This window comes from Lithobates pipiens, unplaced genomic scaffold, assembly GCF_037356315.1.
Source record: "Lithobates pipiens isolate NorthernLeopardFrog02 unplaced genomic scaffold, aLitPip1_a1.2 Scaffold_16, whole genome shotgun sequence".
In the NCBI taxonomy this organism is placed as follows: Eukaryota; Metazoa; Chordata; class Amphibia; order Anura; family Ranidae; genus Lithobates; species Lithobates pipiens.
In genome coordinates this window covers 532,715,212-532,728,537 of record NW_027507748.1, presented here as the reverse complement: position 1 = coordinate 532,728,537, position 13,326 = coordinate 532,715,212, and the positions used below count along the sequence as shown (strand labels likewise).

Here is a 13,326-nt window from a genome sequence, read left to right as displayed (position 1 = left end):
CTAGAGCGACAGCTTTGCATACCCCCCTGATTCCCCCATTGTGACAACCAGTTGGGAATCCTCTCCTGGCACCCACTGTTGCAATCCACACACGATTAGAACATGCAGGGACAGGCACAGAAATGACCATAGCCGTGTGCTTCTGCACCATCATTGTTCAGTCGCCCCACCAGGATTGTACATGAGGACATCGAGGGTGAACACATATTGGATACGGAGGAGAGTGCCAGCTCCAAGCAACCCTTAGGCTTTAAATTGCCTAGAGATGTGACTGGTTCATCGTAAAATAAGGTATAGCTAACTCCAGCTTTCTGCCACTTTGAAAATGGTTTGTTTGGACCAAGCTGGTCCAAATGAACTTATCCAGCTGGTAGAAGCACCAGAGCCACTATGGTTGTTATGACATGACATGGAATCAATGGCAGAAAAAGAAGATATGCCTGCAGCTATCAGATTTAACCACTTAAACTCCAGGATGTCATGATATCCACCTAGGGAGAAGTGGTTAAGGGGGTTGTAAAGGTTCGGTTTTTTCTTTGTTATTTAAAAGAACAGAAAAAAAAACATGTTATACTTGCTTCCTCTGTGTAAGGGTTTTGAACAGAGTGGCCTCAATCCTCCTCTTCTAGGGTCACCCAGCAGCACTCCTGGCTCCTCCCCCTAAGAGACCCACATTCCAAGGGAACACTCGAGCTGGCACGCTACCGAGTCCTGCTGCTGTGTCCTTTGACACAGACAACAGGACTCGGCCCCGCCCCTGGTTCCTGTGTCGCAATGAGGACCCGAGCCAGCAGCTGGAGCTGCTGTGCTCGTCCCTGTCGATTGAGCGTTCAGGTGGGGGGGGGGGGACACACTGGGAGGGCTTCTGAGTTACAGAAGGTAGAATGCATTAGGGTAAAAAAAACCTCAAGGGTTTACAACCCCTTTAAATGTTATAGTTAATACCCGTTGATCCACTTCAGCCCGGAAGGATTTGCCCCTTAATTACCAGGCCATTTTTTGTGATATGGCACTGCGTCGCTTTTAACTGACAATTACATGGTCCTGCGACGCTTTACCCAAACAAAATTGATGTCCATTTTTACCCACAAATAGAGCTTTCTTTTGGTGGTATTTGATCACCTCTGCGGTTTTTATTTTTTACGCTATAAACAAAAGACCAACTTTTTTTTTTTTGTTTTTTTTTACTTTCTGCTATAATACATATCCCGCAAAAAATCTATAAAAAAAACAAATGTATTCATCAGTTTAGGCAGATATATATTCTACTACATATTTTTGGTATAAAAAAAAAATCACAATAGGAGTATATTGATTGGTTTTCGCAAAAGTTATTGTGTCGACAAACTATGGGATGGTTTTAGGAAGTGGTAATGGCTGCTATTTATTTATTTTTTGCAGGACCGCGACGTTGCGTGGACAAATCTGACCCCAAATGACACTTTTTGGGCACCAGTGACATTATTACATTGATCAGTGCTACAAATATGCACTGATCAATGTAAAAAAGACACTGGCAGCAAAGGAGTTATCACTAGGGGCGATCAAGTGTGTTCCTTGGTTGTGTTCTAACTGTAGGAGGTATGGGCTGCCAGGAACATAACCGAGATCACTGTTCCTGATCACTGGGAACAGTAGATCTCTGCCATGTCACTAGGCAGACCAGGGAATTTCCTGCCTCTCCTCACCATGATCGTGGATCACCGGCAGACATGGGGGGTTATTTTTGAAAGGCAAGTCCACTTTGCGCTACAAGTGCAAACTGCACCAGGAAGTGTAGTCGCTGTAAATCTGAGGGGTAGATCTGAAATGAGGGGAAGCTCTGCTGATTTTATTATCCAATCATGCGCAAGCTAAAATTTTGTTTTTTAATTTCCTTCCATGTCCCCCTCGGATCTACAGCAACTGCACTTCCAAGTGCAATTTCAAGTGCACATGTAGTGCAGAGTGGATTTGCTTTAGTAAATAACGCCCATAGAGTCCACGGGCATGCTCCCGTGCTGCTATCCTCCTTGCCCCGACTGACCTACAGGTACATTGGTTTGCACAGGAGAGCCGACCTGCCACAGTATATCTGCGTAAGCTGGTCACCTAGTGGTTAAAAAATAAATCTATGCACACATACTTTTTATGTAATATCTGTAACTTTCAATTTTTTTTTCATATTTCTAATTATAACTTAATGCGCTTTATACAATATCTCTCAAAACTGAGTACACTCCTCACATTTTTGTAAATATTTTATTATATCTTTTCATGTGACAACACTGAAGAAATAACACTTTGCTACAATGTAAAGTAGTGAGTGTACAGCTTGTATAACAGTGTCAATTTGCAGTCCCCTCAATATAACTCAACACACAGCCATTAATGTCTACACCGCTGGCAACAAATGTGAGTACACCCCTAAGTGAAAATGTCCAAATTGGGCCCAATTAGCCATTTTCCCTCCCCAAGATCATGTGACTCGTTAGTATTACAATGTCTCAGGTGTGAATGGGGAGCAGGTGTGTTAAATTTGGTGTTATCGCTCTCACTCAGACTGGCCACTGGAAGTTCAACATGGTACCTCATGGCAGATAACTCTCTGAGGATCTAAATAAAAGAATTGTTGCCCTACATAAAGATGGCCTAGGCCAGGGATACTCAAACTACGGCCCTCCAGCTGTTGTGAAACTACACATCCCATGAGGCATCGTAAAACTCTGACATTCACAGACATGACTAGGCATGATGGGAATTGTAGTTCCTGAACAACTGGAGGGCCATAGTTTGAAGACCCATGGCCTAGGTTATAAGAAGATGTCGGTTCATAGTGCAATATGCAAGCTGAAATGGGGGTGTCGTTGACATGACACTCCCCAGCAGTTCACATATGGCAGTGTGAACTGCCGCTCATCCCAGGTGCGATGCGGGAACCCGCAGTTGATTTGCAGGGTTCTCTCATCACAATAGTGTGAACCGACCCTAAAAGAAATGTCAAACAACCAAACTTAAAATACCCTTCCTTTTTCAAAAGTTACATGAAGGAAGAAGGTAATGCTTCCAGTTTGTCTGTCATAGTACCCTGGAATGGTAGAGGTGTGCATGTAGTTCCTGTGTAGTTTTGGGTGGTATACAGTGGCCACTTTCACACTGAGGCACTTTACAGACACTATAGCCATTGCCCCCGATGCCCCAGTGTGAAATTTCTGTAAGGTTCTTTGTGGATATTGCTTTTAATGAAATGTAGTAATACTTACTTTTGTCCACAGTGTGGCAGCATTGTTCTGTCATTACAATTCTATCTGCTCTTACTACCTAAAACTACATATTTTAACTTTAGTTTTATCTACGGTTTTTGTTAAGGGCTTGCCACAATTTAAACCTGAAATCTGATTTATCGCCTAAAAAAAAAAAAATTCCAACCATATGATAGCGCAGACTTTCTGTCCTATTTTTTACCAACGTTCTTAATTTTATTATTGGCAGTAGAGTATTGTAAAATGGTAACTATTGATTAATACAAACAAACCCGAAGAAAAAAAACAAGCTTTACTTACCACCAGCCTACAGACAACCAAATAACCTAACAGTATGCGTTCTGATGGATAGGTGAAAGCAGGTGGACTGAAGGGGAGCCACCCCTTCTTAAAGATACAGGAGCACACTGAACACCCAGCACAATGGCAACACAGGTGTCGGTGAGATGCCTGACCAAAAAACACTATTGATACAGAAAGTTTGGAGTTTGAGTGATGACCTTTTATTGGCTAACTTAAGTTGTAAAGGATGCAAGTTTTGGGATAACTTCACTAAAGCACTTCTTTTAGGATGAATCAGCATATTTAGGGTCTATGCACACAGAGTTGCTTCTAGAGGAGTTTAGCATTTTGCCTGTAGAAGCAGCTCAATATTATCCTGTGGGGGGGGGCACTATTTTTCACTTTCTGTTGTAAAACATTTCCAATAAAAAAAAATGTTTAATCGAATTTCAAAATTTAGGCCAATATGTATTGTGTTTTTGGTAAAAGTAAAATCCCAATAACCGTATATTGATTGGTTTACACAAACGTTATATGTCGCCGACAAACTATGGAATATATTTTTGGATTTTTTGACATTTGTTTGGTAATAGTTTACTAGTAATGGCGGCGATCAGTGACTTATGGCAGTGGACAATTGGACAGTGACGCTTTTGACACTTTGAGAGAGCCAGTGACAAATACAGTGATTAGTGCTGAAAATATGCACTGTCACTCTACTAATGACACTGACTGGGAAGGGGTTAAACATCTAGGATGATCAAAAGGTTAACCGTGTGCCTAGCCAGTGTTTTTGTGTATACAATGTGGCTCTTTTACTAGGGGAAGAGACTGATTCTAGTCCCCCTTTTTCCGTCAGAACGGTGATCTGCCTTGTTTACATATGTAGATTCCTATTCTGTGTTTATCGACAATTGGTGGGTACTGGAAGACATAGAGTGCCCGACACCTGCAGATCAGCTTCTGATGTGAAGGTTAAGCTCAGCATTTAGAAGCAGAAAAATTAAACTCTTCTGGATTTCATTAAGACGAGTTTCCTGGCAGAAAAAAAATTTGAATCGCTCCTGAACGCCTATACAAAAACGCTCTATATGAGCCCAGTGAGCAGGGATCCTAAATAACTTAAGTTGACTGATATAGGGCATTAAACTCCAACTTTCTGTATTAGTAGGATAACTGTTCATGTTTACATGTTTTAATGGTAGTGTTTGATTTGTAGCTTTCATATATTATATCAAAAATGTAAAGCGATTTTGACAGGTAATCTTGAGATTGACTTGAGATGAGAGTTTGGATGTTAAGTTGTTTCAGTGGACAGACAGCATTTCTGAGAAGCTTTTGGTCTTATGACTTGACCAAGAATTTGTGTCAGCCTTGTGTGGTTGCTCAGAGGGTGCTGATTTCTTTTTGGGTAGCAGGGAATGTCGGAGTGGCACACGGCTGAAATTGTTCTTTCCATTGATGAGACTCATTAAACCCTGCATCCAACCAGGTTCCAAAATCTAAATCCAAAACAACAATGTTTAAATGTTTAATGTTTAAAGAGCAACTTTCTATGGGGAAAAACAGCATGGTCTTTGAAGTCCTGATCTTCCCACCTGTGTTTAGGGGCCAAGTCGTACAGTAAAGCAAAGGCAGCTATCGGCACCTGCAACAACACTGCTGTTGAGTCGCTTTGACTTGAAGTGTTGGATTGCATGGTTGTCATGCTTATATTGACCTAGGAATTTGCGATCACCGTACTTCTTTCAGGTCCGTGTCAGTACTGAAACCATTAGATCACTGTGTCAGCCAGGCAAACAGCATTTTTGAAAGGGGAGCTTAGCAATGGTGGCCTCCCTTTATCCTAAGGAAAATAGGCGTGTGGTAGATATAGGGCTGCTATTGCTAACTGCCTCCTGGAAATAGCTTGTTGTTATGCTGACCTTCTAGCTTCATAACTTGGAGCTAATAACCCATACCAAGCATGCAGATAAGTACAGTACAGTAATATCCAAAGCCCCTGGCTGTTTACTTATTCCTGGTTCCAGACATCAGGTATTGTAGCCAGGTGGAATTCTCATCAGTGGTAGCTGTCGTGGTCTCTCCTGACAGATTTGCTGTAAGTGAAGGTGTACAATCAATCCATTGCATTAGGTGACAACGCAGACATGGCTTTTCCAAGGTATTCTGCTCATTCCTGCTCCTCTGTTGCGGGATTTCCTGGCAAGTAAAAGGTGGTAATTTTATAGAGTAATTCATTTTCTTTATTGGAATTATGACTTTGTGATCATTGTCTTGTGCTGTCATGTTCATGAAAAGTTTAACTGCCAAATGCCATTGCTAATTATGTCTTTTCTGTTTATCTCCTCCCCCCGTTTCTTCTTCTTCAACATTGGAAATGTGAAATTGGCGTTGGCTGCTCCTTTTGGCTGGTTTAGGTAAGAAGCTTTATGTGTGTGCTGTATAAATAATTGCCGCTTCGAGAATGAGTTACAATATATATAAGCGTCTTTTTATTATTCTACTAATTCACACTTTTAATGTCATAAACTTACATACTCGCTCACATAAAAACTCCACCCTTAGTCTTTGCAGACATTTGGGGCGTCTAGGCATCTGTGTAGAAGGAAATGTAAAACCACCACGTTATTCTTAAATATCTTTTTATACAACCCCAATTCTGAAAAAGTTGGGGTTCTGTGTGAAATCTACATAAAACAGAATGCAGTGATTTTGTAAATCCTATAACAGTGATGGCGAACCTTGGCACCCCAGATGTTTTGGAACTACATTTCCCATGATGCTCATGCACTCTGCACAGTGTGGTTGAGCATCATGGGAAATGTAGTTCCAAAACACCTGGGGTGCCAAGGTTCACCATCACTGCCCTATAAAAACATATTCTTATGTTCACAATAGAAATTAAAATGTGTAAGCTGAGAAAAGGTACCATTTTAAGAAAAAAATAAGGTGGTGATGAAATTGATGGCGGCAACATGCCTCAAAGTTGGGACAGGGCAACACAAAGCTGGCAGATTAAGTGGTACTAACAAAGCAGAGCTGGGTGAACATTTTGCAACTAATTAGGCTAATTGGCAACAGGTCAGTAACATGATCGGGCATAAAGAGCATCTTAAAAAGTTAGTGTCTCAATGGTAAAGATGGGCAGAAGTTCCTCAATCTGTGAAAAGATGCATCTAAGAATTGTCAAGCAATTTCAAAATAATAATTCTAGATGTAAAATTGCAATCTACAGAGCACATATTAGAGCTGTACGATTCATTTGTTAAATTGTTATCGCGATTCAACCTCAACCCCCCCCCCCCCCACAAGGCAGATCTCTGTTCTGTCAGGGGAAATGCAGGAAGATGGCTCTGTTTCCCCAGGCAGCCTACCCCCATACAGTTAGAACACACAGTGAGGGAACATGTTTTAACCCCTTGATCGCACCTGGTGTTGACCCCCCTCCCTGCCAGTGTCAGTACAATAACAGTGCATATTTTTAGCACTGATTACGTAATAATGTCACTGGTTCCCAAAAAGTCAGTTCGGTCTGTCTGCAGCAATGTAGCAGTCACAATAAAAATCACTGATCGCCGCCATTACTATTAAAAAAAAAAATAATAATAAATCCCATAAATCTGTCCCATATTTTGTAGACGCGATAACTTTTTTACAAATCAATATACGCTTATTGCGATTTTATTCTTTTTATTTTTTTGCCAAAAATATGTAGTAGAATACACATCGGCCTAAACCGATGAATACATTTTTGTTTTTTTTACATTTTTTTTGGTGGAAATGTTTTATAGCAGAAAGTAAAAAATCATCTTTTTTTTTTTTCCCCAAAACTTTTGCGCTTTTTTCTTTTTTTTTATAGCGCAAAAAATAAATGCAGAGGTTATCAAATACCACCAAAATAAAGCTCTATTTGTGGGGGGGGGGCGACTTCAATTTTGTTTGGGTACGTCATCCCATGACCCCGCAATTGCCAGTTAAACCGAAGCACTGCCGTATCACAAATGGCCTGGTCAGGAAGTGGGTAAATCCTTCCTGGTCTGAAGTGGTTAATACAGTACTTCCCTTATGTTAAGTGCAGAGCCAGAGTGCTCACAGCTGTTAAAAAAACAAAACAAAGAAAAACTCGGGAACCGAAATGAAGAGAAACAATGCATCTCTTGATTCTTTTAGATCAAAGGAATGCGCTTCCGTCTGTAAATAAGGTCAGTTTAACCACTTAGACTAAGGGTCCTTTCACACGGGGCGGATCAGTTCTGATCTGCCCCGTGGATATCAGTTTGCTCAGCGGGGATCACTCCGTCGATCCCCGCTGAGCAGGGAGATGACAGGTCCGTCTCTGCACACTGCGCAGGGACAGACCTGTCACAGCGCGGCTCTCCCCTATGGGAGATCGAATGACGACAGACCGCAGTGCCCGTCGTCATCCGATCCGCAGACGGATGGAAAAATAGCTTTTTCCTCCGTTACACTTTTTCGGATCGGTGCGGGTCGGATGTCAGCGGACATGTCACCGCTGACATCCGACGCTCCATAGAGCTCTATGGAGCACCCGTTCAGGTCCGTCTGAAAAACTGTCAGTGTGAAAGGGGCCTAAACCTTTTTTGACACTTGTTGCGTACAGATTAAAAATCTGTATTTTTATATATATTTTTTTTAGCAAAGACCCTAGAGAATAACATTGAGATTGTTGCAATATTTTATGTTGCACTGTATTTGCGGAGTGGTCTTTCAGAAGAATCGGTTTTGGAAAAAATACACTTCAGTGAATTATGATGTATCCAGGTTTAAGAGCAGCATAATATACTCCTATCCAGATGACATCTTTTTTCAGGGAAGGCCTATGTCAGTAGGACAATGGCAAACCTAGAAATATAGAAGAGTCTGGGTGCTTAGCTGGCCTGCCTGCAGTCCATACCTTTCACCAATTGAAAATATTTGTTGCATGTTGAAAGGAACAATACAACAAAGAAGACCCAGGACTGTTGAATAGTAGGAATCCTATATCGGGTAAAAAAACATTCCTCCCCGAAAACTCCAGCAACTGGTCTCCTCAGCTCTCGTCTGTTTACAGAGTGTTGTTAAAATAAGAGGGGATGCTACACATGACCCTTTCCCAACTTTATTTTGAGACTTGTTGCTGCCATTTTATTTCAAAATTACCTTTTTTTTCTTAGCCACTTCTGCCCCGGAAAGATTTGCCCCCTTAATGACCAGACCATTTTTTGTGACAATTGCGCAGTCATGCGATGCTATACCCAAAATTTTTACCCACAAATAGAGCTTTCTTTTGGTGGTATGTGACCACAACGGTTTTTATTTTTTGCACTATAAACAAAAAAAAGTCTCAACAATTAAAAAATAAATAAATAATTTATTCATCAGTTTAGGTTGATATATATTCTTCTACATATTTTTAGTAAAATAAATCAGAATAAGCCCATATTGATTGGCTTGCACAAAAGTTATCATGCCTACAAACTGCGGGATAGATTTAAGGACTTTTATATTTTTCTTTGTTTTTACTGGTAATGGCAGCGACTGTTTTTAGTGGGACTGCGACATTGCGCGGACAAATCTGACCCCAAATTACACGTTTTGGGGACCAGTGACATTTATTGCATTGCTCAGTGCTATAAAAATACACTGATCAATGTACAAATGACACTGGCAGGGAAGGGGTTAACACTATGGAGCGATCAAAGGGTTAACTGTGTTCTCTGGATGTCTAACTGTAGGGGGAATGGGCTCAGTGGGACATGACAGAGATCACTGTTCCTGATCACTGGGAACAGAAGATCTCTGACATGTCATTAGGCAGAACGGGGAATCTTTGTTTACAAGTCCCCATTCTGCCTCTGTTCACATCGATCGCAGGTCGCTGGCGGACATGGAGTTCACAGGACCCGCGGGCTCGCACATTCTGTCCTCCTTGCACGGACCGATATACTTGGCCGCTGGTTCGCGCAGGTGAGCCAACCTGCCGCCGTATATCTGCGTGAGCTGGTTGGCAAGTGGTTGAAGTGGTACATTTTTCTCAGCTAACCGCTTCAATACTGGGAACTTTTACTCCCTTCCCTTCCTTCCCATGCCAATTTTCAGCTTTCCCTGCTCTCGCACTTTGAATGGATTTTATTTTTTGTGAAGAGCGAAAATTTTTGAAAAAAACAATATTTTCTACTTTCTGTTTTAAAAGAAATCAAATGTCATGATAAATTTAGGCCAGAGTGTATTCTACTACATGTCTTTGGTAAAATAAAGTCCTGATAAGTGTATGATAGATTTGTGTGATTGCGGAGAGATGTGCGCAGATAATCATGGCCAGATGTGTGCAGATGATCACTGCCACAGGTGTTTTTACCGTGTGGGGACACAGTTTTGGGGACACCTAGGCCCGGTGATTAGTATGTAAAAAGCTGAAAAAAACACCTTGCGGTTACTGCTCACTGTGATCAGTAGGGCCATTCACAGAGCCCTCCTGCCCATCCGAGATGTGCCACGTCTTTGTGACACAAGCACATCAAGATTGTGCGGCAGATTGCCGTTTGATCTCACTCCATCTGAGTGACAGTCAGGAACGTCCAATCAGGAGGAAGTACCCACCCAGCCGTTTATGTGCAGTGGGAAGTGGTTAAACACTTGATATGTTTTCTAGTGTGAATAAAATATTGGTTTATGAGATTAGCAAATCACTCTATTCTGTTTTTATGCAGATGTTAGTCAACTTTTTTGGAATTGGGGTTGTACATTAGTAAATCAAAGCCTGACCATTCAGTTGTATTACTGCTTACTGTGCTTCATTTATGAATGGTCACACTTCAGTAGTAGATCTCAGCAGGAAAAGAACACTAAACATCTTGCAAGTAAATGAAGTGGACCTTAATATACAAAGGAATTGAATAGCAGGCACAATAACCAATTCCCTTGATGGCACTGCCCCTGGCCCTATGCACAGATGGGGGAAGCAAGAGCATTGGTATGTTTACATGTGTGGTTCCCACTATCAAGTCTGCTTGTTGCATTTCCATGTCTAGACAAAGCACAGGTGTTTACATTAGTGTCAATGGCTTTGGGCTTGTGTTGATGGCATCTGCTTATATTGAGAATTCATTGATCGGATTTGACCTGCAGTTGCCATCTCCTCACTTGCATTTGACCTGTTTCGAGAGGCTTTTGCATTTCCATAGACTTGTATAGCAATTAAACACCCACATGACGCAATCAAAAACCTGTCGGCATAGGCTCTTAACGTGAGTCTATAATCTGCCCAAAGCAACAAGATCATTTTAAATTGGAACACTTATGATGTAGTGCCAGAGGCGGGCACACACATTTGCTCTGCACTCCCATTTGTTCCTCTAGCACGCTTTGGGGTATGAGCTGCTCCTCCTCCAGACTACTTCTTCATAGGAACGAATGGGATCGCAGAGCACATGCTTGGGCCCGACCAGGAAGGTTTATACAAGCCAATATGTGGCCTCATCAGTGATCTCCCTTGATTGGGTACAGGTATAAAAATAAGGCTGGAAAATGTAAAATCCCCACTGAGCCATCTGTTTTGTCATTGAAAGCAACTGCAACTTTGATGGCTAACGAACCTTTTATACAGACTAAAGTAAAGTAGTCTCCCCTGGGGTTTCAAATTGCATTTTCACCGCAAATCGTTCAAATGTTCTTGTCCCTTAAGCCTGTACATAAACTGCATGGGGAAGTCTATACCATTTTTATTTTGAAAGAGATCTGTGGCCTGCAGGTTATGGCTCCTGTTTTCTCCTGCTTCTCCTACTTCTCTTACTGTTTAGGTGGAAGAAGGTAGTGAAAACTGGGGGCAAGACAAGAGAGGAGCCTATTCAGCTTGATGCATACTCCGTCTCCCATCTTGCACACACTTGCTGGGATTTATATTTAAGGTAGCTGTTAACAATGTCATGTGAAAGCGACTCAGCCGGTTTATTCCTGTGGCCTGCCCATGGTTGGATTTGTACACTATATACTTAAAGGACCGTCCTATAGCAGATATACTTCTACAGGTGGCCGTTCTGTGTAGAATCTTGTGTGTGTGTGTGTGTGTGTGTGTGTGTGTGTGTGTGTGTATATATGTAATTCCGGGCTTCTGCCTAGGGGGTGCGCTGCTTCTGCTGTGAGTAGCTGATCTGCAGGTGACGGGCAATGGATGTTCACTGATGCCCACTGATCGTCAGACAGATGCAGACAAGGCAGAGCTCCATTCTGACAGGGGGAAAGTGGTCGATTTTGTGTCACTGCAAAGCAGGGAATAAAATCTATCACTTCCCTTAGTAAAAGCAGGACACCTTTTCCCCAAAACACTGGTTAGGCACACAGTTGACCCTTTGTGTTTAACCCCTTCCTAGCTAGTGTCGTTTGGTCAGTCCACCCCTGGTACTATTTACTGTACTTTCGGGCACTGCCCGAGGGCCCCTTGCCACTGAGGGGCCCCATCAGAGTTGCCAGCCTCAATAAAACCAGGGATAGTATGTAAAAATCTTTTTTTTTTTTTTTTAAATCCCAAGATTATAGCTGCCCCACCTCTCCATAATCTTCTCCTGTTGCCCGGGGGCCCCATAATCTTCTTCTCCTGTTGCCCGGGAGCCCCATAATCTTCTTCTCCTGTTGCCCGGGAGCCCCATAATCTTCTTCTCCTGTTGCCCGGGAGCCCCATAATCTTCTTCTCCTGTTGCCCGGGGGCCCCATAATCTTCTCCTGTTGCCCGGGGGCCCCATAATCTTCTCCTGTTGCCCGGGGGCCCCATAATCTTCTTCTCCTGCTGCCCGGGGGCCCCATAATCTTCTTCTCCTGCTGCCCGGGGGCCCCATAATCTTCTTCTCCTGCTGCCCGGGGGCCCCATGAGTTGTCAGTCCGTCCCTGAACAGTACATAGATTTAGCACTGATCACTGTATCAGTTTCACAGATTCCCACAAAGTCTGTGTCCAATTGTCTGCAGCAATATTGCAGTCCCACTATATAAGTCCCTGATTGCTGCCATTACTAGTATAAAAATAAAAATTCCAGTATATATCCCATAGTTTTTAGACGCTATAACTTTTGCGCAAACGAATCAATATATACGCTTATTGGAAAGAAAATTACCAAAAATATGTAGCAGATTACATATTGGCCTAAATTTATTAAGGAATTTGATTAAAAAATAAAAATAAAAAATTCGATAGGTTTTATAGCAGTAGATTATTTTATTTTTTTAATAACAGGCACACAAAAAAAACAAAAAACGCAGTAGTGATCAAATAACACCAAAAGAAAGCTCTATTTGTGGGGGAAAAAAATATATACGTTTTTATTTGGGTACAGCATTGCATGACTGTGCAATTGTCTGTTAAAGTAACGGTGCTGTATCTCAAAAAATGGTCTGGTCATGAAGGGGGGTAAATATTCTGGAGGTCAAGTGGCTATGCAGCATTCCAGCAGCCCAATTGTGCATATGGCCATAAAAGAATAATGGAAGTCTGTGTGGCAACCCTGATGTCCATTGCTCACATTTATACTCGGAACAGCTTGTTTCACTATGATCTCACACACTTGTATCAAAGGAGGGGGACTGCCTTTAATATGACTACTTGAGTAAATCTCGGTGTATTAACAAGGAAAGCTGCAGTCTGCATCTATGTAGAGGAGGACAAGCCTTGGTAACTGTTCACACTGCAGGTGCGCTGCACTTTGAAAAGTCCTGCATACTTTATTATTGACTTACAATGGAAAGTGCTTTTTTTTTTTTTTGGTGCAGTTTTTCAAAAGCGCACCAAAAAGGCATCTTTCATGGTAAGT

The 13,326-nt window shown here is 42.0% G+C and overlaps 1 protein-coding gene across 3 annotated transcripts in view; it reads left to right on the top strand.

Annotated features, from left to right (window-relative positions):
* The window catches only part of TSC22D1 (TSC22 domain family member 1), a 150,832-nt gene that overhangs the window by 95,367 nt on the left and 42,139 nt on the right, over positions 1-13,326 (top strand). Inside the window, exon 2 of one of the 3 annotated variants that reach the window (XM_077483211.1) lies at positions 11,327-11,434. The exons of 1 other annotated variant lie outside the window; for it this stretch is intronic. In XM_077483211.1, coding sequence (XP_077339337.1) covers positions 11,327-11,434 — 108 coding nt within the window. Of the gene's footprint in view, positions 1-5,944; positions 6,228-11,326; positions 11,435-13,326 lie in introns of those variants that run through there. One more of the 3 variants, XM_077483213.1, reaches the window with a different exon arrangement.